Genomic DNA, 27,888 nt, shown 5'->3' with positions numbered 1-27,888 from the left:
TGTGGTACCTCTTCTGAATGCTTCCTTCAGCCAACTCGGAGGAGACCGGCTGTTAGGACATTTTGTGTGCTTTATTATATCAACAATGAAGTTTACTGCCCACACCTATTTGGCAATCTCAGGTGTCATGTGAGTTGACTATGTGGATAAATGTGTCTTTTTTGTTACTTTAATTCTGCCCACTACTCAGGCATTGTCATGAGAGGAACTATGAAATAATCACTGAAAACCAGACTGTTAAGATAAGCTGGCCTTTAAGTTTTCAGAGAGATAAACTATCACTCCTCCCATCTTTAAATATACATATATCCCCAGGTTCCTTCTTCTTTTCTTTTTTTTCTTCTTGCGATGGAGTCTCGCTCTGTTACCCACACGATCTTGGCTCACTGCAACCTCCACCTCCAGGGTTCAAGCGATTCTCCTGCCTCAGTCTCCCCGAGTAGCTGGGATTACAGGCACGTGCCACCACACCCGGCTAATTTTTGTATTTTTAATAGAGATAGGGTTTCACCATGCTGGCCAGCTGGTCTTGAACTCCTGGCCTCAAGTGATCCACTCACCTCGACCTCCCAGAGTGCTGGGATTACAGGCGTGAGCCACCACGCCCAGCCCCCAGGCTCCTTTATACACACAGGAAGTATAAGCAGAAGGGAGAGTGGACACTTGTGCCTCAATTGATGCTCCATGTTGCTGGTGGCTATGAATGGAGTTACTGTTGAGACTGGAATGTGAGCTACAAGAACTATATTTTATTCATTCAAATTGGACCATTTTGTTGTAATGTGGAATGCTGCAGAATGACGTTACAGGAATGCACATCCATATTTATAAGGCTTATTCCTACAATGTGGAAATGCCGAGCACATCATATTCTGCAGCTCTCTGCCAGCGTCTAGATTTTCCTATCCTTCAGACTATGTCTAAAGAGCAAAGCAGAAAAAAAAAAATAAATTTGCTGTCTTTTTGAACAAACTCCAGGTATCTCCATTGTTAAAATGAATAATAAAAAAAAGAAAAAGAAAAAGCATACGGAGTTACAGACATCCGGCTCTAGGAAGAAGTGGCCAAGAGTGGGTGTTTATTCTTTGTGTCCTTGACAGCTGCAGTAAGGTGTCAAAATCCCCGAATGTATGACTTTGGTATTTGTAAGTGAAATCTGGCTCGGTGGGAGATACAAGCTACTCAGGATGCAGGTGTTCCCTCCCACACCAGATAATCCATGGTACAAACAGACTAAGCATTTCCTGACAAAGGTGTGGTATAATCCTAACAATTACCTGCAGCCTTAGACTGTGGTACCCCTGAGTTTTATCACCAGTTGGTACATACCTCACAGCCTGGTCTGATCTTACACAAACAGGCAGCCTCCCTGATCCGTGCTGGTGGGCAGCTGTAGGGAATGTCAAGGTCATTGTAGCTGAAATGCAACGAAGTGCAAAGCTTCTGAAGCCGCTCTGTGCTACAGCAGGTCAATGGTGATTTTATAGAGATAGCAGATCTTAAAAGCAGGAGGGGCCCTCAGATCAGCCCTTGTGTGCATGCCCCTTAGTTTTCAGGAGGAGAAAGTGCCAGAGAGGTTGAATGAGTTCACCCAAAGCCAGGTGGGGCTGGCTTTGTATTTCACCGCATTCTGTCACTCATTCAGATGGTACTCATACTGCTGGCCACAGAGCAACTCTTTTATGTACAGAGTCCTCACAAAGGACACCATTGTTGGTTTTGTCCCTACAACCGCCCTATATATAAAAATTTGTTTTCACTATGCACGTGCATTATTTTTATATTTAGAAACAAATGGTGATTTTTCTTTTAAATAGTGATTTTTCTTTTAAATCTGCCACAGAAATTGTGGTAGATGGTAGATTCACGTTACTCAGGAAAGGGGAGGCTGGTTTATACTGTATTTTGTATTCCGTGGAGAGATACCAACCTGCAACCTAAGACAGTTCTCGGTGAGCCAACAATGTGCAGGCACTAGAGGGCAACCTTTCCAAATGCAGGCATTACAGACACCCTTCCGTGGGTCTCTAGGGGCTGCAAGGGCTGGGAAGTTTCTTAAGCCACAGAGAAAAAAGGCATTCCAGTAGACATCTCATCTCAGAAGAATGTCTCCATAATGGTGGCTAATCAGCTTGCCAGGACATATACTGTCAAATAGGTGTTTTCCATTACTTCTCTCTTTTTAAAAATAAACATATACACATACACAAAGACAATTCCAGACATAAAAATATACATGCCTCAGACACAACTCAATTCTCTCATTCCATGCTGGCATCTACAAGGGGGCAGTCTCTTAGGCTGCTTACTAAGCATCAATACCAGCATCATGTTGTCATGGAAAAATGCAAAGCATTCATGCAAGTTCATAAAGTTACTACCATTTCTACGACTTACCAGGAACATACTGCTTAGTCGACTGAAAAATAAAGCACAATCTTTTTGGGGATGATACAGTTATATCTCAGGTCACGCCAAAAAAAATCACATTTCCTATGATCCCCATTTCCCTCCTCAAAGAGCAAACAAAGCCTTTTATGTTTTCAAAAATATAACTACAGAGATGAAAGGAAGCTTGTGAATCCATGCAGCAGAAGCAAAACTAGGCAGACCTCATACGAATAGATATTGTCAAAATGAGCGCACACGAATTAAATAGTTATTCTGCTTTACTCACATTTTTCTTCCTGTGTTTACACAAGTGTCACTTTGGGGAAGTTAGTCATTTTACATTTTATTAATTATGACATCAGATTATTTAAAATCATGCCTTACTGTTAACAGAAATACCAGGCACTCACATATTTTTATTGAGTTTCTATCTTTCCAACACTGCAGAATTATATAGTACACTTTTTCACAACACTAAATCCACTTCTTGGCATGGCAGTGGCATGTGGTGTGATGTGACAGATCAGATATCACCAAAGACAAGAGATTTTAATCTGATTTTTTAACAACTCCTAAAAAGCTCTCGTAAAATCCTTTTAACAGCTGTTTTGTGAACTGAAATCTGTAAGTCATTCCTCTTAGAAGGAGGATACGATGAAACAGAGGTTCACAACTTCTTAGGAATAATATTGCAAGAATCAAAAGACTTGAAGAAGGAAAGGTAAGGAGGAGGGGGGTCAAGGTTTTCTTTGGCCATCATCATCCTTCCCTCTTCTTCGACCTATAAGAAGTCTCCCAAAGTGCTGGGATTACCGGAGTGCGCCACCGTGCCTGGCCAGGTGAGAGAATTCTATCTGCCAAGCCACTAGGCAGACCTCATAGTCAGGCTCTAAGGGCATCTTTGACCTATAAGAAGCGCTTTTTCTATAAAAAGTGTAAGAGCACAGCCAGCTAGAACCAAGAATGGAAGCCGGTTAGGAATCCTAAGATTTGAAGGACATGCCTGGGGTTGGCCCTGAGGGCAGGACTATGGCAGCAGGCATCAAGATCTAGGCAAGTCGGGTGTCATTCCAGGGTCTCTTAGCTACTTCCCCATCTGCCACAGGCTACACATTTAGCTGGGTGTTATGTGGAATATGTGACCAGACACAATTTCCACAAAATATCACAAAATACACAGCTCATGCTCCATAGAAACAAGAACACCTCAGAAATAAATTTTTGTTTGTTTGTTTGAGACGAAGTCTCTCCGTCTCCAGGCTGGAGTGCAGTGTCGCCATCTTGGCTCACTGCAACCTCCGCCTCCCGGGTTCAAGCGATTCTCCTGCCTCAGCCTCCCAGGATTACAGGTGCGTGCCACCAGACCCACCTACTTTTTTGCATTTTTAGTAGAGACAGGGTTTCACTGTGTTAGCCAGGATGGTCTCAATCTTCTGCTGATCTCTACTGAGTAAAGTGCGTCAGTATATCAGTAGCTACTGAGGGCAGCTGTTCTCTTTTCCTTTTTTTTTTCTTGTTCATTGATTCATTTATTGACTCAGTATTGTAGACTTACAGACAGGTGGAAACCAGCAGCCCAGAGCCCTCTGCTCATAACCTGGAGAGCCTCCAAGCAGCTAGCTGGAGAACCTCAGAGAAGTGCTTGCTTGGGCATCTATCTTGGGTAAGAGAATTTTTTTTTTTTGGACAAGCTTTCACTCTATCACCCAGGCTGGCATGCAGTGGTATGATCTCAGTTTACTGCAACCTCTGCCTCCCAGGCTCAAGCCATCCTCCCACCTCAGCCTCCTGAGAAACTGGGACTACAGGCATGCACCACCATGCCTGGCTAACTTTTGTATTTTCGGTAGAGATGTGGTTTCACCATGTTGCCCAGGCTGGTCTCGAACTCCTGAGCTCAAGCAGTCTACCCACCTCGGCCTCCCAAAGTGCTGGAATTACTGGAGTGAGCCACAGTGTCTGGCCAGATGAGAGAATTCTATCTGCCAAGCCACTAGGCGGACCTCATAGTCAGGCTCTAAGGGCATTGCTCTTCTTGCTTTTCCTGTATGACCTGCCATTTCAATCACATTTGGTGAAGAATTATTTATTATATTTTCATGGTTACGGAGGTACCACCAGAGTTGATTTTAAGTAGGAAAACTGCCCCACTCTGCAGAGTGAACTGAAAGGTGGCTTAAGAGCTTTGTGATTTTCTTCTGAGACAAGGTGGCTCAGGGTGGTGAGATTTACAAACACAGCAGAAAAATAGTCATGTCATTCACTGTCCAATTATAGAGACTCGGAAAGTGGATATGTGTTGTGCATACTCTCAGTCGACAGTCAGCCCTGATCCAGGGATTATGGGCAATGCTTAATGGTTAGGAACTCTTCCTGTCATCCAAGTCCTGTAGCTTTGTTGTTGTTGTTGTTGTTGTTCTGTGGGAGAGAGTCTTGCTCTGTCACCCAGGTTGGAGTGCAGTGGCATGATCTCGGCTCACTACCACCTTTGCCTCCCGGATTCAAGCGATTCTCCTGCCTCAGCCCCCCTTGTAGCTGGGATTACAGGTGTGTGCCATCACATCCAGCTAATATTTGCAGTTTTAGTAGACACAGTGTTTCGCCATGTTGCCCAGGCTGCTCTTGAACTCCTGGCCTCAAGTGATCCACCCGCCTCGGCCTCCCAAAGTGCTGGGATTACAGGCCTCAGCCACCATGCCTGGCCCCAAGTCCTGCAGCTTCTCTTGGCTACTTATTTTCATGTCCAGTAAAATGGAGGGAACACTTTCAAAGAAAAGGAGAGGGTGTGTCATGCACGTGGCTGCAATGGCGATAGTGTAGGTCTCGCAGGTGGGCAGGAGGTTTCCAGAGAATAGAGTTGAATTCAAGAAAGCAGTAATTCTCACCAGGAGTGACCTCTGGACCTCCCAATCCATTACTTAAGGCCAAGCTCGGGACTTTTCCCACTTCCCTCCATAGCTGGGCCCCTCCTATGGCTCGTACCTTCCACTCTCAAGCTGTCTTACCTGAAGAGTTTTGACTTTGCCCAAGATGTTGTCCTGTGACATTGCTTGAACTGTCTGCTCACTTTCTGCTCCCCCATCAGGGATAAAAATACTGTCATGGGAAAATGCCCGGGTTCCCATAGAATAGTTGAAGGACCTGGAATGTAAATCATGTGCTTCATTTTATTAGGATACAATTTCTTTTGGCAACTCAGTTTTCCATTATTCCTGATTGGAGGGACTCCACCCACATTCTCAGTCTCATTCAGCAAGCACTTCCAGCATTGTGTCCCTTTCAGCTGGGGGTCGGCCAAGGAGCTGGGTAGACGAAAGGGTCCCCATCTCTTATACAGCCCTGGTTCAGAGCCATTCACCATGAGAACACAAAGACAGTTACTTATTTGTATAGGATCCAAGACAGAAGGCACTGCAGAACTTTTAATTGGAAGAGCCTTTCTCCAACTGAGCTGTCACTATCAGTTTTGTCCCAGTAAGTCTTGCCAACCAGAATTTATTAAGTAACATGCAAGTCTAGAAGTAAGAGGCAAGGATTTCTTACTTTCAGATGACAACCAAACTGGAAGAAAGATGTACACATCCCAAACAAAGACTTTGGAAGAGGACTAGAGAATTGTTGATAGAGACAATAAATGCTTTAGAAATTTCGAGAAAATGGGAGACATTTGTGTTAGGGCCCTTCTGATAGGCTTTGCATATATGGAACACCTATAGGTGGCTGGTATCCAACAAAAACTTTTTATATTTTTATTTTTATTTATTTATATTTTTAGAGACAAGATTTTGTTCTGTTGCCCAGACTGGAGTGCAGTGATGTGATCATGGCTCAATGTAGCCTCAAACTCCTGGGCTCAGGGGATCCTGCAGAGTAGCTAGGAATACAGGCATCTGCTCCCACATCCAGCTAATTTATATTATTTTTTGTAGGGATGGGGTCTTGCTATGTTGCCCAGGCTGGTTTTGAACTCTTGGCTTCCTCACAAAGCATTGGGATTATAGGCATGAGCCACTAAGCCCAGCTAAAACACTTTTTAGTTGAAGGGCTGGACTTAGAGGAAGTCTGGACTTCTACCTGACAATGAGGTATAAGCCGTGTGAAATGCACAAAGACGGCCAGGCACAGTGGCTCATGCCAAGCCCAGCACTTTGGGAGGTAGAGGCAGGCAGATCACCTGAGGTCCGGAGTTCGAGACCAGCCTGGCCAATATGGTGAAACCCCATCTCTACTAAAAAAAAAAAAATTAGCCAGGTGTGGTGGCGGGCACCTGTAATCCCAGCTACTTGGGAGACTCAGATGGGAGAACTGCTTGAACCCGGGAGGTGAAGATTGCAGTGAGCCAACATCACGCCACTGCACTCCAGCCTAGATGAGACAGAGCGAGACTCCGTCTCAAAAAAAAAAAAAGAAAAAAAAAAGAAATGCACAAAGAGGAAGCAGCAGAAGCAAACTGTTCCTTACTTGATCTTGGAAACTAACTTATCTCTGGGAAAGAGTACACACTGAGGCTGCCAGCTCCTCACAGGGGCAGGAAGAGCACCAAGGCAGGCACAATGCCAGGCAATACAGGCAGCACTTGGAAGGGAGAGAGAGCACATCCTCCTCCTTCCCCTCCCCAGAAAGGGGCCCCTACTGGGGTTTTCTCAGTGACCAAGTGCATGAGAGAACAGTCAGCACTGGGGGCAGGTGTTCCCAGCAGTGCCTATGAACTGAACTACAGATTGCAGTGGGCAAGGTCCTGGGGCAGCCGTATTTGTTATCTGCCCAAGTCTAGACCCAGTTGGGAACACTAATTACCAAATTTTATAATCTAGTTTGCTAAATTACAGGCAGGATGGTGGAAAAGTGTGCGAGGTTTACAAACAAAAGACTTGGATGTGAGCCTCCCGGCTATGTGATCTTACGCAATAATAATAATTATTATAAACATCAACCCTTACTTTGATTTAAAAAAAAAACTGTGTGCCTGTAATCCCAGCACTTTGGGAGGCCGAGACAGGCGGATCACGAGGTCAGGAGATCGAGACCATCCTGGCTAACACAGTGAAACCCCGTCTCTACTAAAAAATACAAAAAAAACCTAGCCGGGCGAGGTGGCGGGCGCCTGTAATCCCAGCTACTCGGGAGGCTGAGGCAGGAGAATGGCGTAAACCTGGGAGGCGGAGCTTGCAGTGAGCTGAGATCCGGCCACTGCACTCCAGCCCGGGTGACAGAGCGAGACTCCATCTCAAAAAAAAAAAAAAACAAAAAACTGTGTGGAGTTTTACTTTCATTATCTCATTTAATCCCCATCATCACCATCTTGTGACAGATGAAACTCAGCAAGTAAATAACATATAAAGACATGCAAATTGAAGGAATAGAGTGAGAAACTGAACTCAGATCTGCTGAGAATAATCCCATGCCAGCCAGCTGCCATATTTTAAAGTGGTACACGGTCTTATAGTATTGCCACCCATGAGTGACACAGGGTATGGGAGAGGAACATGGTGCAGATGCCATGGGGGCTGGACTATGAGAGGGTTGAAGATACTAAATAACTAGAATAAGGCATAAGTCTTCAGCTAAATAACCCAGGGCACCATATAGCAGCAATTCCCTTTATGAAATATGAGGCACTCTTTTAGGAAACATGCCGGGAGATTAATATGTTATGATCTCCCTGTCCTCAGAAAATCTGGGACCTATGTCACAAACTGAGCTTCCAAGTTCACCTAAAAATGTTAGGAAATATGCTTTTCATTCGAAGTTGTGGAATTGAACTTCTGAATATTCTCTGTTTAAACTTCTTTTTCAGACTGCTGGTTATGACTCAGTTGAGAGAAGGGGTAAATGACTTCATTTCTACACTGTATTTTTGCAAAGAGCATATATATATATTTACTAATTTCTCGCAGTTTTGTGTACAGAATACAGCAGTGCTAGGCTAAGTTCCATTCCAGTTTCTAAGTCAACCTTGACTGAGTCATGAAGTTTATCCCACTGATCCCATTATTTTTTCTACATAGGTTAAGAATTGGCACTCTCCTGCTCTTTGGTGTTGAACTCCAAACATTCCTGTTGCCAGCAAAGATCTGATATCCATCCATTACTCATTTCCAGATGATCATATTGAAAAATCGAGAAAATGAAGAGTAATAATAGCAGTAGTAGTAATTATAATAGTGGTGGTCACAGTGGTAATATTTATCCTAGCTAAATTTTATTGAACACTTGCAATGTACCTTGCATATATGCTAACCTCTTTAACATAATATCAGAATCTTTTTGATATGTAATATTTAAAACTTATGTGGTAGGCACTGTTAGTAAGGGTATTTTTTGGACACGGAAACTAAGGTTTGAAGACAATGAGCAATTTGCTATAAATTAAGTAACTGTCTATATTGTAATTTTGTCTGGCCTCTGTTCCATTGGTCTACTTGTCTGTTTTTTGTTGCTGTTGTTTTGTTTTTACTTTTTTTTACTTATCTGTTTTTATACCAATAACACACTATCTTAATTGCTGTAGCTTTTTAAGGAGTCTTGATATCTAGTAGTTTAAGTTTTTCAGCTTTCGTTTTCTGGGTTTTATTATTTACTTTTGAGACAAGATCTCACTCTGTGACCCAGGCTGGAGTGCAGTGGCGCGATCTCAGCTTACTGTAACCTCTACCTTCTGAGTTCAAGCAATTCTCCTGCCTCAAGCTCCTGAGTAGCTGGGATTACAGGTGCCCATCACCACACCTGGTTAAATTTTGTATTTTTGGTAGAGATGGGGTTTTGCCATGTTGGCCAGGCTGGTATTGAACTCCTGGTCTCAAGTGATCTGTCCACCTTGGCCTCCCAAAGTACTGGGATTACAAGCATGAGCCGCTATACCTGGCCTCTACATAAATTTATACATATACACCTGGCCTCTACATAAATTTATACATATACACATACATGAATATAATATTGAGATTGCTTTTAGATGGCATTAAATCTATACATTTTTAAACTGATGTTTTTATAATATTGAATCTTGTAATCCATGAACATGGCTAACTCCTCATGTATTTATATCATCTTTAATTTCTCTTAACAAATGTGTTGAAGTTTTCTGTATAGAGGTCTTGCACATATTTTGATACGTTTATTCTTATATATTTGGTGTTTCTGAATTTATTGTAAATGGTATAGACTAAAATTTCTATTTTCTAATTTTTTAATTAGTGGATATAAAATGTAACTTATTTTTGTACACTGATCTTATAACCAGAGACTTTGCTAAATTTATTTATTAATTATAATAACATGACTGCTGATTTTTTTTTTTTTTTTGTACGACAGGGTCTCAGTCACCAAGGCTGGAGTGCAGTGGCTGAATCATAGCTCCTGGGCAACCTTGAACTCCTGGGTTCAGGGGATCCTCCTGCCTCAGTCTCCCAAGTAGCTGGGACTACAGGCTCATGCCAGCATACCTGGCTACTTTTAAAATTTTTTGTAGAGATGAGTTCTTGCCATCTTTCCCAGGCTGGTCTGGAACTCCTGCCTTAAGCAATCCTCCCACCTTGGCCTCCCAAAGTGCTGGAATTACAGGCATGAGTCACCACACCTGATGCATAGAATTTTTGTAGATATGCTTGTATTACCGCGTCTTTGAAAAGACACATGATCTACTGATATGATTTGGATCTGTGCCCTGACAAATCTCATGTCAAATTGTAGTCTCCAATGGTGGGAGGTGGCTGGATCATGGGGATGGATTTCTTATGAATGGTTCAGCATAATCCCCTTGGTGCTATTTTCATGGTAGTGAGTGAGTTCTTGCAAGATCTTGTCGTTAAAAAGCATGCAGCACCTCCTGCCTTGCTCTCTCTTGCTCCTGCTCCTGCTCCTGCCGTGTGAAACACCTCACTCCCTCTTTGCCTTCTGCCATGATTGGAAGCTTCTTGAGGCCTCCTTAGAAGTAGAAACCACTATGTTTTCTGTACAGCCTGCAGGATCATGGCCAATTAAACCTCTTTTCTTTATAAATTACCCAGTCTCAGGTATTTCTTTACAGCAGTGCAAGAGCAGACTAATACAGCTATCTTTCATTTCTAGCCGATTTTAAAATTAGCCTCTTTATCTTTGGTTTTTAGCAGTGGGTGTAGCAGGGTGTGAGCTTCTTTTAATTTATTCAGCTTGGGTTACACAATGCTTCTTAAATCTGTAGCTTGATGTCTTTCATCAGCTTTGGAAAATTCTCAGCCTTTATCCCTCAAATATTGCTTCTGCCCCATTTTTCCTCTCATCTCTCTCTGATCCTCCCATGTTAGATGCTTTTAAGTACAAGCCACATAACTTTTATTCTCATTATTGTAGCTACCATCTTTATACTCAATATGATTCAGACTGGATTATTTCTATGGACCTGCTTCCAGCTCACTAATTTTCTCTTTAAGTCCAATCTGCTGTTAAAACCCATCTGTTGAGTTCTTAATTTCAGAAGTATATTTTGGATCTCAAATTTCCATTTAATTGTTTAATTAAGTTATCTGCTGAAATTCTCCATCTTGTAAACTATATTCTTGAATATATTAATCACAATTATTTGAAAGTCTATCTGAGACTCCAACATCTAGGTCACCTTTAGGTCTATTTCTATTATCTTGTTTTTCTTGTAGTCTGTTTCTTAGATGCCTGGTAATTTTTAATTAAACTTCACAGATCATGCCTCAAAAATTTTAGAGGCTGGGTTCTCTTCTTCCAGAGAGGACTCACCTGATCTTCTTGAAGGCTGCAAACAGCAAAGAAGCACTTCACTTCAATCCAGTCAAAGACTGAGCTAATTCATGCTAGTTAGCCATCTTTGTAAGGCTCAGACTACTTCTGTTTTGCCTACACTTCTAGGGTGTAGTCCTCCCACAGCCTCAACTGAGAGCCTGGGTTGTTTCCTAAGGTCCTCCTCCTTGGCATATCTGAATGTAAACTGTTAGAAGCAGCCAGGTCACATCTTAAATGCTTTGCTGCTTAAAAATTTCTTTCAACAGATACCCTTAGTCACCACTCTTGAGTTCAAACTACCACAGATCCCTAAGGAATGAACACAATGCAGCCAAGTTATTTGCTACAGTACAACAAAGGAGACCTTGGCTCCAGTTCTCAGTAAGTTCCTTATTTCCATCTGAGACCTCATTAGCCTGGCCTTCACTGTCCATATCACTATCAGCATTTTTAGTCACAAGTATTGAACCAGTCTCTAAGAAATTCCAAACTTTCCCTCATCTTCTTGTCTTCTCCTGAGCCCTCCAAACTCTTCCAACCTTTGCCTGTTACCCAGTTCTAAGGCTGTTTTGACATTTTCAGGTATCTTTATAGCAATGCTCCATTCTTTGGTACCAGTTTTCTATATTAGGTCATTTTTGTGTTACTGCAGAGAAATACCTGAGGCTGGGTAATTTATAAAGAAAAGAGGTTCTGCAGGCTGTATAAGCATGGCACTAATTATCTGCCTGGCTTCTGGTAAGGGCCTCAAGAAGTTTACAATCATGGTAGGAGGCAAAATGGGGGCAGGTACGTCAGTCATACGGTTAGAGCAGCAGAAAGAGGGCAGCAGTTTGTGTAATATTAAATCTAATGCTAAATCTTTGGTAAGCATGGTTACCAGTTCCAGCTCCAAACAACTCTACAATGTAGATTATTTCCTGTTCTCTGAAGGGGAAGCTGAGGCAACAAGCGGGTAAAACTATTGCCCAAAGTTCCAAAATCTGAGGCAGGGTTGGAATTGAAACTGAACAGCCTACGCGTGGAGATCTCAGCTTGAAACCATGTTCTAATGAACACAGAGCTTGATGGAACCATGGTCCTTAACCAGCTGGGAACTGCAAATTACATGATCGGGAGGTGGAGGGGCAATTTACCACAAATTGTACCTTAGCAGAGTTCATCGTACTTCTTCACTCTTGACATTTAAAGATCTTTCACAGTTGATTGTGAAGCAGGCCAACTCCACCTCTCCCTGCTTCCTTTTGAGGGAACCGAGAGAGGGGCCTTTCAGCCTCAATGCTGCAACTTGCCCTCCCTCTCTCTCTGCTAAAATGATAGGAAATGGACTTGCAGGTGGGAACCTTCTCTTCCGCTACTGAGAACACAGAGCAGCCTCTTGCTTATAAAGACCTCTAAAATCCCACAGATTTTAAACCTTGAACTGGGGGATTGTCAATACAGTCATTTAACAATCATTTTAATTTAAACAAGATTTGAAGTCAAATGCAAAGCACACATGGTAAAAGCCAACTCTACAAAGAGAGAAAGAAAGGCCCACTTGGGAAGTTCAGAACAGCACTGGTCTCTGAGGAACAGTTTTCATAAGCCTAGAGAAGAATCACAGCCCTGACTTACAGAGGTCAGAAAAATAGTCCTTTTGGATTGGAGGTCCAAACGGCAGAAGTTCCTGGGGCTCTAGAAGGCAGTCAGCTCTCCTATGTACAGAAAGGAGCATGGCTGAGACGCTGTAACTGTCATTTCTACATTTCTGTTCTGATTTGCTGTTGTCATTGATATTATTTGTATTGACAGAGAGGTTGGGCTTCGAAACATTTCATCAGGGGTTTCTAATCAGCTCAAAGATACCAGCTTTTGGACTTGCCCTCTACTCTTCACTGCCTCCTGCAGTTATCTTGCCAAAGACATTGATGAGAGAACAGCCTGAGGTTGCTCTTCTGGCTTTACCTTTAATAACTGCCTCACTCCAATACGCTCTTCTCATGTGTCTCCAGCTACAGTGGAATGACTCTCCCACTGTCTCTGCAAACTCAACACGAATTCATCAATTATCCCACAGAACTCCTGTCTTTTCTATTTCTTTGTTACTCTCATCCCCAGGACTCTGTGCTATATTATTTTATAAGTGAGGTAGAGTTCAGATTAGGAAGAAGATAAACTGCAAAAACCTTAACCGATAACATTGTCTGGGCTTTCACTTTCAGAAATCCTTCAAAGACAATGTAAAACTTCATGCAGAAGACTGGAAATCCTGAGCTCACAGACCCATTCTGAGCCTACATTCCACTCTGCCTGCCAATATTTCTCTGCACCTGTGTCTGGAGGCCTGGAGCGCTGCTCTTCACATCTCTAGTGAGTCTCTACGAGTAAACTGGCAGCAGCAAAAGGCAGTGTACTGTATCAGCGATGACAGGGACAGCCCTCACACAGCCAACAGCCACTGAAGAAAGGGCCCCTCTGTGCTCATGGAGTCCAAGACCCAAGTCTTTATGGATGGAGAAGCTGAGGCCCAGCAAAGTGAAGAGACAGACTCAATCAAAACAGAAACCAGAACTCAGGCTCCTGGCTCACTGTTGACAGGGCTTAATACAGTGTTTACAGATGTTTGGATTTCTTAGAGAACAAAGACATTATACGAATGGTGGCTGCTGGATCACGACAAGAAAGGAGCATTAATTAAGAGGGTTCCAGTTCACCTACAATTGCAAATCTTATATAAAAGAGGATATACCAGTTTTACTTTGTTTTGTTTTTGAGATAGAGTCCCATTCTGTTGCTTAGGCATTCTGTTGCCCAGGCATTCTGTTGCAGTGGTCTCTCTGCTCACTGCAGCCTGGCACTCTCCAGGCTCAAGGGCTCCTCCCACCTCAGCCTCCCAAGTAGCTGGAAATACAGGCATGCACCACTGTGCCTGGCTAAGTTTTTAAATTTTTCATAGAGATGAAATCTTGCCATGTTGCCCAGGTTGGTCTTGAACTCCTGGGCTCAAGCGATCCTCCTGCTTTGGCCTCCCAAAGTGCTGGGATTACAGGCGAGAACCGCCATGCCCAGCCTAATTTTAATTCTTAAACACAAAATCTGTCAATACCAAGTGGGATCCCAGCATCCATAATTTTTTTCATATTTATGTAATATTGATCAAAATTTTATTATGATAAAATGCATATAACATAAAATTTAGCATTTTAACATTTTTTAAGTACACAGTTCAGTGGCATTAAATACACTCATATTATAATGAAAGCATCACCACTATCAACTTCTAGAACTTTATCCTCATCCCAAATTGAAACTTCATATCCATGCAACAATAACTTCCCATTCTCCCCTCTCCCCAGCGCCTGGCAACTACTATTGTACTTTCTGTCTCTATGAATTTTACTATTTCAGGTACTTCCTTTAAATGGAATCATAGGATATCTGTCCTTTTGTGCCTGGCTTATTTCACTTAGCATAATGTTTTGAAAGTTCATCCACATTGTAGCATGTGTCAGAATTTCCTTCCTTTTTAAGAATGAAAATTCCATTGTACGTATATATCATGTTTATACATTCACCCGTCAATGGGCATTTGGGTTGTTTCTCCTTTTTGGCTATTGTAAGTAGGACTGCAATGAACATGAGTGTGCTGATGAAGATTTTAAAAACACAGGAATGCAGCCTTGTGACTCATATCTACGTGTAGACACGGCTGAAAGATAAATAGGTGTGCCGTAAGTACCCATTCCACATAGAAGATCTACATCATCTTGATATCCTCCACCCAAATTAAACAGTCAATATCTGTAAAGATCAGTAGTGACCTCATAAGACCAAAGAAGTAAACAAAAGAGGAGGAGGAAGAGGAAGAGGAAGAGAAAGAGTAGAGCACTTCAGCAGCACATACACTAAAACTGGAACTGGATATGGAGAAGATTATCATGGTCCCTGTCCAAGGATGACATGCAATTAGGTGAATTAATGCAGAAACAGAAAATTAAATATCGCATGTTCTCACTTATAAGTGGGAGCCAAGTCTTGGGAACACACAGACATAAAGATGGGAACAACAGACATTGGGGACTCTAATAGGAGAGAGGGAGGGAGCGGGGGGCAAGAGCTGATACATTGCCTATTGGGTACTTTGTTCACTATCTGAGTGACAGGATTAAATGAAGCTCAAACCTCAGCATGATGTAATACACCCTTGTAACAAACCTATACATGCACTCTCTGAATCTGATATAAAAATGGATTTTTTTTAAAATACAAGAGTAGGAGAAGGAAGGTAGGAAGAAGAGGAGGAAATTAAGAAAAGAAGGAGAAAAAAGGAAAAGAGGAAAAATCCTTGACATTTGCCTAAAATCATGGGAAATTTTGAAGTCAGTTCTTGAAAACCTGATCCTGGTACCTGATGCACAGAACAATAGCCCCTAGGGTGTCATCCATGCAACTCCTACCCAAGAAGGTTCAAATATCATGAACCCACTCCAGGAACTGTTAGCTACAGACTAGAGGCTTTGAATAGGTTGAGTCAATTCTAAGGGAAGATGCATTTAGCACTAAGAAAAACTCACAGAGGTTTACAGGGTCCTGTTCTACCTACATCTTAAAACATTTAAGCCCTCTGATCTAACTCATTATGGGTTTAGAAAGACAGCAGGAAACACACATTGGTGTTTCTCCTTTACTCCACCTCCTCTTTCCTTTCATTTACCCAGAGTTAGATGAATTAACTCCAAGATTCTACCTAGAGGCTCCAAACGACTACTTTAGGGCCAGGCATGCTGGATAATGGCTATAATCCCAACGCTTTGAGCAGGGAGAATAGTTTGAACCCAGGAATTCAAGATCAGCCTGGGAACCATGGCAAGAGCCCATCTCTACAAAAAATAATTTAAAAAATTAGCCAGGTTGACTGGGCACAGTGACTCTTGCCTATAATCCCAGCACTGTGGGAGGCCGAGGTAGGCAGATCGCCTGAGGTCAGGAGTTCAACACCACCCTGGCCAAGATGGTGAAACCCCCTCTACTAAAAAAATAAAAATTAGCTGGGCGTGGTGGTTCATGCCTGTAAACCCAGCTACTCGGGAGGCTGAGACAGAAGAATCCCTTGAACCTGGGAGACAGAGGTTGCACTGAGCCAAAATCGTGCCACTTCACTCCAGCCTGGGTAACAGAGTGAGACTCTGTATCTAAAAAAAAAGAAAAAAAAAAAGAAATTCAGCCAGGCATAGTGCTGCACATCTGCAGTCCCTGCTACTCAGGAGGCTGAAGCAGGCAGATTGCTTGAGCCCAGGAATCCGAGGCTGCAGTGAGTTATGATCACGTCACTGCACTCCAGCCTAGGTGACAAAGGCCCTGCCTCTAAAAATAAAAGAAAATAAAAGGCTGTTATAGAACAAATAACACAGTACTGTCAGGCTCACTTTGGTAGCAAATACATCAAAATACAGGGCATTTTGAAGGGCCTATTTCTGTGCTTAAAGTTGTCAAGAGCTTAGCAAACTCAGTGGAGGCCTGGATGGGTCATCGCAATTTGATGGAATAGTATATGGATAGGATGATTATGCTCATAAGCATGCCAGCAGCAATGGTTAGGGCTCACATACTGTAACCTTTGCTCAGGTGAAGCTTTTATTTTTATTATTACTTTTTATGTTGAAGTTTCCTTAACTGTTAACTGGGGATAATAATAGGCCCTACCTCACAGAGCTTTCACTAGAATTAAATGTATGATATGTAAGACACGAAGAATGGTGTAAGCAGTGCTGGGCATGGTGGCTCACACCTATCATCCTAGTGCTTTGGGAGACCAAGGCAGGAGGATGGCTTGAGGCCAGGAGTCTGAGACCAGCCTGGGCAACAACACTACAAGACCCTGTCTCTAAAAATAAAAAATAAAAAAAACCATGAGTAGCCTGTCGTCCCAGCTACTCAGGAGGCTGAGGTGGGAGGACTGCTTGAATTCAGGAGTTTGAGGCTGCAGTGAGCTGTGATCTCACCACTGCACTCCAGCCTTTGTGACAGAGCAAGACACTGTCTCCTAAAAAAAAAGTTATTATCTAATGTCACCCTACTTCAAGCACCCAAGAGGCAAACCTGACCTGTCAGTTCCTCAAATACCATCACTGGGTTCTATTACCGCATCGGCTCTTCTGCTGCACGGACTGCCCAGTGCCAGTCTCACAATTCGGTCCTTAGCCACTGATGTGGTTTGGATTTGTGTCCCCGCCCAAATCTCATGTTGAATTGGAGGGGCGGCCTGGTGGGAGGTGACTGGATCATGGGGGTGGATTCCGTCATGCTGTTCTTGTGATAGTGAGTGCATTCTCACAAGATATGATGGTTGAAAAGTGTGTGGCACTTCCCCCTTCTCTCTTTGTCTCTCCTGCTCTACCATGGTAAGATGTGTGTGCTACCCCTTCACCTTTCAGCATGACTGTAAGCTTCCTGAGGCCTCCCAGCCATGCTTCCTGTTAAGCTTGTGGAACTGTGAGTCCATTAAACCTCTTTTCCTTATAAATCACACAGTCTCTTTATATCAATGTGAAAACAGACTAATACACCGTATTTCGAGGTCCAGCTCAAACCTTATCAACCCCATACACCTTTTCTTGCTCCCTTTTGTCCCTCAGGAATCCCTTTGCATGAATCTCATACTGTTTGATGTTACGGTTACTGTAACCAAGACGTTAACAAGAGAGAACATAAAAGTACTTTGCATGTTGTAAAGCAAAACACAGATGTGATTTTTTTTTTTTTTTTTTTTTTTTTTTTTGAGACAGAATCTCACTCTGTAGCCCAGGCTGGAGTGCAGTGGCACCGTGTCGGCTCACTGCAACCCTCCGTCTTCTGGGTTCAAGCAATTCTCCTGCTTCAGCCTCCCAAGTAGCTGGGATTATAGGTGCCCACTACCACGTCTGGCTAATTTTTACATTTTTAGTAGAGATGGGGTTTCACCATGTTGGTTAGGCTGGTCTTGAACTCCTAACCTCAGGCGATCCACCTGCCTCGGCATCCCAAAGTGCTGGGATTAGAGGCGTGAGACACCGTGCCTGGCCAATGTGATTTTACTGACAATAGTGATACCATCTTATCTCCACCCCAGTATTATGTGTGGCATGAGGTCAGGGATCACATCTATTATCTGTTTTTCCCATAGTGCTTTCATTATCAAATTTGTCAGCCTTTTTTTTTTTTTTTTTCACTTTAGGATGGGTTCTTACTATGTTGACCAGGCTGGTCTGAAACTCCTGGGCTCAAGGAATCCTCCCACCTCAGCCTCCCAAAGTGCTAGTATCACAGGTGTGAGCCGCTGTGCCCCACCAAACATTTTCAATGGATGAGAAAATGATAACTACTGTAGGGTGAGTTGGTTTACTAGGTGGGTTTTCTGTAGAGAGGTCACCGAGGTAATGGAAAGTGTGATGCAGATGTGTTATGGGAAAATGCAGAATATGTTCAGATCATGGCTGTTTTCCATGAGGTCACTTCACAAAGCTCCAAGAAGCCAATGGGTGGGCAAGTCAGGAGGCTGTTCAGCCTCTCTCAAGGCTTTTTGAGCCTTCTTTTCAACTTAAACCAGGTAACTGCTCCAGGCTTTGCTTCCTACTTTCTATTTCAAACCTTCTCTCTCACATCTAGTTTCCTGGTGTCTACATGTGTCAGTTACCATTCTGAGCCGTAGGCAACAGAAACTTTGTCTTACTCAACCTAAAGAAAATGTACTAGAAGTATAGTGGAGGCTCACAGAACAAAAGAAGCCAGACTGCAGGCTTGGAAAAACACTGGAGTTAGGTAGGAGAGTTCTAGAGCCTAGGCATCAGGAGCCACAGCCGCCATTAGGCCAGAGTGAGCCGGTAACTACTCTTCCTAGAAGTTGTGTTCCTTACATCTTTGACTCACCGGCCAAGTCAAAGTCCTAAGGGAGAACATGTGATTGGCCAGGCTGGGTTGCAGGCTCATGCCAGGCTGCAGTGGGAATGGAGGTGGAAGATCTGATCCTTTTGATTTCTGTCCTAGGAAGCAGGCACTATGTCCTATCAGAGCTATACACAGCAAGGTAAAGACGACTCCCTAAAAGGGAAGGAGCTTTCAGGGGGTCACCTTGACTCGAGAAGGGGAACTGGATGCTAATGGCTAAGTGACCAAAAAACAGCTACCACACTATGCTTCTAGGTCTGCGTCTGGATTCTCTCTTCTAGTCTAGCTCACCTGGACGGATGACTCACGTGCACAACTCCCTGTATTGTGACTCTACTTCTCCCCAGGAGGCTGCCCTTCTTTCTTGGTGGCATGTGCTGCTGCCTGAGAGCAAAGGATGTCACACCCCATGGTCCTGGGATGCTGACACCCAGGCCCAGTGCTCTATGCTCATACCTATCTGGAGGAAGGGGAGAGAAGAGACAGAGGTGTATGCTGGGTCTGCGGCCTGGAGCTCAGCACATTGGAAGGTCAGAGCAGAGAGAGAGGTTGCAAAGGAAAGTAAAACAAACTAAGTTAGCCCTGCAGCCATGCTACTCCGTCTCCCACCCACCAGGCACTTAGTGCTAAGGAGAGCAGAGAGGCCTCAGGAAGAGCAATCTCCATTTTAAGCTCTGTTGTCTGGTGCCACTATCTGCTAAAGATAGCGTCTATGCGAAAGGAACAATGAAAAGCAAGGGGAAGTTTGGTAGGCAGAGGCATTTCTGAGAAAGTTCTCCGCATTCACCATAATACAAGACAGGAACTGCCTTCTTTCTGTCCGTGGTCTTTGTCATCCTCCTGTGACACCTGGAACTGTGACAGTCATCTTGTGACCATGAGGGAACAAACCTGAGGACAAGAGGCCACTCCCCGAGGATGCCAGAGAAAAAGGGACTCAGATTGGATCCTGGGGATGTTGCTGGGCCATTTCATCAACCAACCTTGGAACCTGGAAAGTCTTCCAGACTTTCTGGTCCATCAGACAATACACTTGATTCCTGTTGAAGATGCTAGTAGTTCTGATTTCTGTTACAACTGAAATCGTCCTACCTGATACAGCTTTCGAGCCACTCTTCTAAGCACTGGGCACAATCTAAGACCTGCTGACATCATCCAACTGTGGAGTGCGAGCCTACAGAGGGAAATTCTTCCCATCCAAAAAAGGAGAAGGCTTTCTGCAGCTGCACAGTGAATGCATGCCTCAGGCCAGCCCTCCTATTCCTTATCCTTTGTCTTTTTTGGACAAGAATCATGTAATTTGGGACCATAGATATTGGGTAATTACTATGGCAATGATTAGGGATTCACTTCAGGAATAAGGAAATATAATTATAGTCCCATTTCAGCTTGTTTCCATGACAACAGGGGCAATTGCAATTGATCAGCAGTTTTCTTCCTAAATAGATTCGTGAGTCTCATTCAAATGAAATGTTAAAGAGCAATTAAATACCCTCATCAAACAAACTAGAATTGCTGGAAGCGACTGGAGTCAGATTATCTGACTTAGAGGCTCATCCAGAACTTGGGTATTCTATCAAAATATATGGTACTTGATAGGCTATAGTGTACCAAATTATCTGTTAATTACAAAAGAAACCGGGTATGTCATATAAATTCAAGGAAGAGGAGGAAAGTTTGGAATCTCAAAGGGAGAATCTTAGAATTGGAAGTCAGAGGGTCATCTACTGCAGTCTGTAAAGTTCAGTCCTGTGTCTATAGCACCTAGGACAAGTGATCCTCTAACTTGCCTCTAAAGTCCACTTCACAGGCTTCCATGCTATTTATTCCACTCCGTTTCCCCATGTGGAGAAAGATCTTTTCATAAACCTCTGTAGCTGTCATTTGAATCAATTTTCCTCTGGTTAATGCTCTGGAAATAGTAGTCATCAATATTCTCTTTATCTCAATACTAATATTAACCTGCTTTTTAAAGTGCTTTATTGCAGATAGCACAATGTCATGTGCATTTTTGTCCTTCTAGTAATCCTGGGAGATGAAGGGGCTAGCTAGGTTAGGGTCACACAGCTCTCGAGTGAAACACCTGGCTTCCCGAGAGGTCCCTAGCTCCTGTTCTGCTGCATTTACAACATATTGTATCTCTAAGAATCGCTATACCTCAGCAGTCCCCAACCTTTTCAGCACCAGGAACCGGTTTTGTGGAAGACAATTTTTTCATGGACAGGGGGTGGGAGGATGGTTTCAGGATGAAACTGTTCCACCTCAGATTATCAGGCATTAAACTCTCATAAAAAGCACGCCACCTAGATCCCTCGCATGCACAGTTCACAATAGGGTTCATGCTCCCATGAGAATCTAATGCCGCTGCTGAGCTGATAGGAGGTGGAGCTCAGGCAGTAACGCCCCCTTGCCTGCCACTTACCTCCTGCTGTGCGGCCTGGTTCCTAACAGGCCACAGACCAGTACTGGTTCACCACCTGGGGGTTGGGGACCCCTGCTATAACTGATTCATCAACCTTCTTTTTCTCTAGACTTCTTCAGCTCAGCTCTGTTGATTTTCCTGCTTAGTCCCTAATTTTTATTTAATTTTTATTTAAATAAAATCCCTAATTTTATTTATTTATTTGCACCTTTTCACCATTCCCTATTCAATTTCAGCACATTCCATGTTCCTAAGGATAGAGGATAAACAATCAAGTATAACAGGTCCTTTCTGACTTCATCCTCTGAAAAGCAGCAAGATCAGGTGAATCAATGCACACAAGGATAAGCAGGGAACCTGCACTTCACTATAATTTCACTGGTGACATGATGTCTCATGACACCAACTGTGGATTCTTCCTTTTCCAGCAGGTCAGAGGGACTGTGATACTCTTTACCAAGGTGGGAAACTGGAGGCCAAATTAGATGAACACTGACTTGTCCAGTGGGAAAAGTCAGTATGGCGAAGAACAATAATCATGCATTCATTCACTGAATAAAGGCTTACTGAATAGCTGCTATGTGCCAGGCCCAGCGTTAGAGGCTGGAAATACAATCAATGGCAAGTCACAAGGCTTACTTTTAGGGAAAGGTCAAGGAAGCTGTGAGAACAATGTCAGGGGGAGGGGCCTGATCTAGGCTGAGGGAATCAGAGAAAGCTTGCTCTCCTAAAGAAGGCACATTTGTGCAGAAAACTCAAGGATGGAGAGGAATTAGACAAAGGAAGGAGGTGAACATGGGGAATGGGGCTATTCAAGAAAAAAGCACTACCATGTGCAAAATGGGCAGGCTTGGATTGTAGTCACATTTCTAACATTAATAGCACTGTCACCTCTTTGAGCCTGTTTTCCCCATTTATAAAGTGAAGGTATGGGATCAGGACTAAAAATTACCCTAAACCTTTAATATTTTATATTCCCACCAGCAATGTGTGAGGGTTCCAATCCCTACATATCTTCATCAACACTTGTTATTGTCTGTCTTTTTTGGTTGTAGCCTTCCTAATGGGTGTGAAATAGTATCTTGTTTGTGGTTTTGATTTGCACTTCCCTGGTGGCTAATGATGTTGAGCAAGCATGGTTAATGTGTTAATTGATATTTTTATAACTTTTGTGGAGTGATGTCTATTCGAATCCTTTGCTCATTAAAAAAACTGGGAGAGAAGGTCATTTTATTATTGAGTTGTGGGAGTTTCGTTTTTTATTTTTACCTATTCTGAATATGATTTACAAATATTTCCATCCATTCTGTGGATTGTTTTATAACTTTCTTGATTGTATCATTTGTAACACAAAATTTAATTTTGATGTAATCCAACTTTTCTGTTTTTCCATTTGTCGCTTGTGCTTTTGGTACCTAAAAAACCACTGCCTAATTCAAGGTCGTAGAAATTTACTTTTTCTTTTAAGAGTTTTATAATTTTAATTCTTTTTTTTTTTTTTTTTTTTGAGACGGAGTCTCGCTCTGTCGCCCAGGCTGGAGTGCAGTGGCCGGATCTCACCTCACTGCAAGCTCCGCCTCCCGGGTTCAGGCCATTCTCCTGCCTCAGCCTCCCGAGTAGCTGGGACTACAGGCACCCACCACCTCACCCGGCTAGTTTTTTTGTATTTTTTAGTAGAGACGGGGTTTCACCGTGTTAGCCAGGATGGTCTCGATCTCCTGACCTTGTGATCCGCCCATCTCAGCCTCCCAAAGTGCTGGGATTACAGGCTTGAGCCACTGCGCCCGGCTATAATTTTAATTCTTATATATAGGTCTGTGATCCATTTTGAGTTAATTTTTGTATATGATGTAAAAAGGGGTCCAATTTCATTCTTTTCCATGTGGCTACCCAATTGTCTCGGAAATATTTGTTGAAAAACTCTTCTTTGCCCATTGAATTGTCTTAGCACTTACTGAAAATCGATTGACCACAAATGTAAGAGTTTATTTCTGGACTCTCAATTCAATTCCATTGTCTATATATCTATCCTTATACCAGTACCACACAGTTTAGATTACTGTAGCTTTGTAGTAAGTGTTTTAAATAGAAAGTGTGAGTCTTCCATCTTTGTTCTCCTTTTTCAATAATGTTTTGGCTATTCTGGGTCCCCTGCAATTCCATATGAATTTTAGGATCCACTTGCTAATTTCTGGGGGAAAAAAAGACAGCTGGGATTTTGATGGGGACCACATGGACTCTGTAGCTCAATTTGGGGAGTACTGTCATCTTAACAATATTATGTTTTCCAGTCCACGAACATGGGATGTCTTTCCATCATTTCAGTCTTCCTTAATTTCTTTCAATGATATTTTGTCATTTTTAGTGTACAAGTCTTTCACTTCCTTGGTTAAACTTATTCCTAAGTAGTTTATTCTTTTTGATGCTATGTAAATGGAATTGTTTTCCTAAGGTCATTTTTAGATTATAAATTGCTAGAGTACGGAAATACAATTGATATTCCAAAAACTCCAATCTTGCATCCTATAACCTTGCACAATCTTGTTTATTAGTCTAATAGCTTTCTGTGTGTGTATTCCTTAGGACTTTCTATATATACAATCATGGCATCTACAAATACAGTTTTACTTCTTCATTTCTAAGATTAATGCCTCTTATTTCTTTTTCTTTTCTAATTGTCCCAGCTATAGCCAACAATATAGTACTGTAGAATACAGTGTTGAATAGAAGGAATGAGATAAGAAACCCTTGTTTTGTTCCTGATCTTAAGGGGATCACATTCATTTTTCATCATTAAATATGATATTAGCTGTGGATTTTTCAGATGCTGTTTATCAAGTTGAAGGAGTTTCCTTCTATTTCCAGTGTTGTCTTTTTTTTTTTTTTTTTTATAAATCGTGAAAGGATGTTGGATCTTGTCAAATAGTTTTTCTGCATTTATTGAGATGATCATGTGGTTTTTATCCTTTATTTTATTAATATGGTATATTACATTGATTGGCTTTTGTATGTTAAACCAACCTTGCACTCCTGGGATAAATTCCATTTGGTCATGCTACTTAATCATTCTTACATGTTGTTGGATTCAGGCTACTAGTTTTTTCTTAAGCATTTTTGTGTCTATTATCATAAAGGATATAGGTCTGTGGAGTTTTTTTCTTGTGATATCTTTGCCTGATTTTAGTATCAGGATGACACTGGCCTCACAGAGTTGGAAAGTTCCCTCCTATTCTATTTGTCATATTCCTTCTTCCATGAAAATTTCTGCTTATGCCATTATCTGACAGGTTCATGCCTTCCCTCTCAGCTACTCCACGTCCTGCCCATCATTTGGAGCCAGCTCAAGGCCTCCTCAATCCTGAACCTTTTCCCGACTGTTCCAGTCCAAGTGAGCTCATCCTTTCCAGAACCCCTTCACATCTCGCTGTGCTTACATCTGGCACTTAATATAAAGTGTTGTTGTTATGCATGATGTAACAAACACTGGGTGTTCAGTAGAAACTGGAAGTAGGACAAGTAGAATCCCAGTAAGTAACAGAGCCTCAATCAGGCAGCTGGAGGTAGGCAGACATCTGAGCCTAGTGACTCAGGACCAGTATGATGATGCAGGGCCATATGAGTAACTCCCTAGTGAGGCTGCAGCCTCCTTGAGAGGCACAGTAGTGGATGCTTAAGAATGCACTCTTTATTGCTTGAATAGTGGCTCAGGGATTTATAAGCTGTATGACCTTAGGCAAATTACGTGCTAGCCTTAGTTTTCTCATCTTTGAACTGTTGATAATAATATAAATCTTAAATAGTTGTGGTAAATATTATATTAGTTCACCTATGTAAAAGTTAATACATTGTATTAACTTCAATTAGTGGCAGCTTTAATACATGCCATTGGATATTCTCAGTGAAAAAAGGGTCTATGGTCAAAGGAATATTGAAATACTGCATACTACATCCTTCTTCCTAGGGATTCACAGGACACATTCCATAGTAAAAGTTCTGTGGAGTCCCACATAAAGAATCCTATTTAATTTGTTTTTGCTCAGAATTCCCCAAACCTATTTACCAAGATGACCCTCTCCCTCTTTTAAAATTTAACAACTGTTTTAAGACACCTTTGGAAATGTAATATTAGTTGTGTTTAATTAAGAAAAGAAATCACATTAGATTCTTAAAAACGGATCATGTTTTATTGCTTTGCTTTTCCCAAGGAATGTATAATTTAAAAGCAGCAGCCTAGGAGAGATAAAGGCTTCTAACCTAGAGAAAGAAAAGAATGCTTTTGAAACCCAAAGGAAATGGGAATTTTCAGGCAGAAGGAGCAGATCAATAAGGAGCTATTCTTGGTCATGGGAACATTTCTAGAATTACAGATTCTTGGGAGTTTGACGGGATGTTAAAGTTCAGCTCCCTTAAATTCCCACCCAGTGCAGAAATCCCACCTTCACTGGTCTCAATCTTTTTGGGGACATGCCAAGTCTCCCATTTTTAGGCAGTTCTAATTAGGAAATTCTCCCTCACGTTGGGCTGAAATCTACCTTCTTGCAACCTCTACCCAAAATCATGTTAATGGAGCTTTGAGTTTTGTGCTTTTGTAAGAACTGTCCATTTTGGAGATAGCAAATAAAACGCACAGAAAATTTTTTGAATCATTACACAACATAAAGTAATAGTCTGTTAATTAAACCATGAACTAAAAATAAGAATTTCTGAAAACAACATTTTTCATTTTCTCCATCTGTAAATAAGGCATATAATTAGAAGCTCTGGTATACCATAATCGACATATGTAGTATTTACTTTATAGGTGAAATTACTTTGCAATTGTCAATTCCCTAGAAAAGATAAATACATATTTTAAAATTACTTCTATTTTCCTGTGTTTCTATCTTTTTTTTTCTATGTTGTCCAGGCTAGAGTGCAGTAGCCATTCATAGCCATGATCATAGCGCATTACAACCTTGAACTCCTGGCTCAAATGATCTTCCCGCCTCAGCCTCCCGAGCAGCTGGGATTAAAGGCACTTGCCGCCACATCTTGTTGTGTTTCTATCCTAATTTTTTTTTTTTTAACTTTTACTTTAGGTTCAGGGGTACATACAAAGGTTTGTTACATAGGTAAACTCACGCCATGGGGGTTTACTGTACAGATTATTTCATCACCCAGGTATTAAGCCCAGTAAATTATCTTTTCTGCTCCTCTCCCTCCCCTCACCCTCCACACTCAAGTAGATTCCAGTGTCTGTTGTTCCCCTCTTTGTGTTCATGAGTTCTCATCATTTAGCTCCCACTTATAAGTGAGAACATGTGGTATTTGGCTTTCTGTTCCTACATTAGTTTGCTAAGAACAGTAGCCTCCAGCTCCATCTATGTTCCTGCAGAAGACATGATCTTGTTCTTTTTTGTGGCTGCAAAGTATTCCATGGTGCATATGCACTACATTTCTTTATCCAATCTGTCACTGATGGGTATTTAGGTTGACTCTGTGTCTTTGCCATTGTGAACGGTGCTGCAGTGAACATTTGCATGCGTGTGGCTTTATGGTAAAATGATTTATACTCCTCTGGGTATATACCCACTAATTTTTTAAATATTTAAATTGACATTTAAAAAATTAATAGTCCAAAGTTATCCTTTTATATCCTTATTTATGAGATGAATTTATTATAAAAAGAAGTGTTTAATAAGAATATAGTACACATCTCATAAATGCAGGTTTGTAGACAAGAGTCAATAATGAGGACAGGTGACATTATTAGAAATGTAGCTATTTGATCCAATGTGGAATTTCCCAAGGCTTTGTAAAACCTAAAACCTTAAGGAAAACCCCAAGAAGTTAACAGAATATAAGACTTAAATGGGAAGAGAACCTCCAGGGTCCAGGTTCCTGTAAGAGTCCAACACAGCTCAACATGAAATCAGACTTGGCAAAACTATGCTATACCTACTACACTATAAAAAGGGTGGGTTGTGTTTCCATAGAACAGTCCCTCTAAGGGAGAACTTTCCAGACTTGACCTCATTTTGTATTAAACTGCCACTTACTCTCATTTTACTATCTGTTCCTCATCCTGATACCGTGAGGCCAAAAAGTTCACACTCTTATTTTACAACTGAAAACCTGAAGTAAAATCAAAATGTATTCAAACTGCACACTCCTTGACTATTCACTGAGACAGTATCCCAACACTGAGTGAGTTGGCACTAGCTGTGCTCTCCTTTCAGTTACATCTTTCCCTGTGTCAAATTAAATGATTTTCTTACCCTACAGAGTAAAGACAATAGAAAATAAACACAAAGTGTCAAGGAAAAGAGTCAGTATCGGGATTAACAAATGATGTTGCTGAATATTTGCTGTAAAACTTAATGTGCACCTCTGGTCTGAGGGTTTTGTAATTTGGACACAACAGCAGTGTTCATTGGAATTTACTTACTGACACACAC

General features: G+C 42.0%; 1 protein-coding gene and 1 non-coding gene across 6 annotated transcripts in view; one reads left to right on the top strand and one right to left on the bottom strand.

Moving 5' to 3' along the window:
• CRACD (capping protein inhibiting regulator of actin dynamics) overlaps positions 1-27,888 on the bottom strand; it is a 280,222-nt gene that overhangs the window by 26,830 nt on the left and 225,504 nt on the right. For 3 of the 5 annotated variants that reach the window (XM_071093394.1, XM_071093396.1, XM_071093395.1), the window contains one exon: positions 5,397-5,532. The exons of 1 other annotated variant lie outside the window; for it this stretch is intronic. In XM_071093394.1, coding sequence (XP_070949495.1) covers positions 5,397-5,516 — 120 coding nt within the window. In that variant the 5' untranslated portion in view covers positions 5,517-5,532. Of the gene's footprint in view, positions 1-2,397; positions 2,420-5,396; positions 5,533-27,888 lie in introns of those variants that run through there. One more of the 5 variants, XM_011710722.3, reaches the window with a different exon arrangement.
• On the top strand, positions 14,992-15,096 carry LOC112423454 (U6 spliceosomal RNA). Its single transcript, XR_003013934.2, has one exon. It is a non-coding gene; the product is annotated as a U6 spliceosomal RNA (small nuclear RNA).

The sequence above is a fragment of the Macaca nemestrina genome, chromosome 3 (genome assembly GCF_043159975.1).
Source record: "Macaca nemestrina isolate mMacNem1 chromosome 3, mMacNem.hap1, whole genome shotgun sequence".
Lineage (NCBI taxonomy): Eukaryota > Metazoa > Chordata > Mammalia > Primates > Cercopithecidae > Macaca > Macaca nemestrina.
Note: the sequence above shows the minus strand (reverse complement) of the source record. Positions and strands in the feature narration are given on the sequence as shown.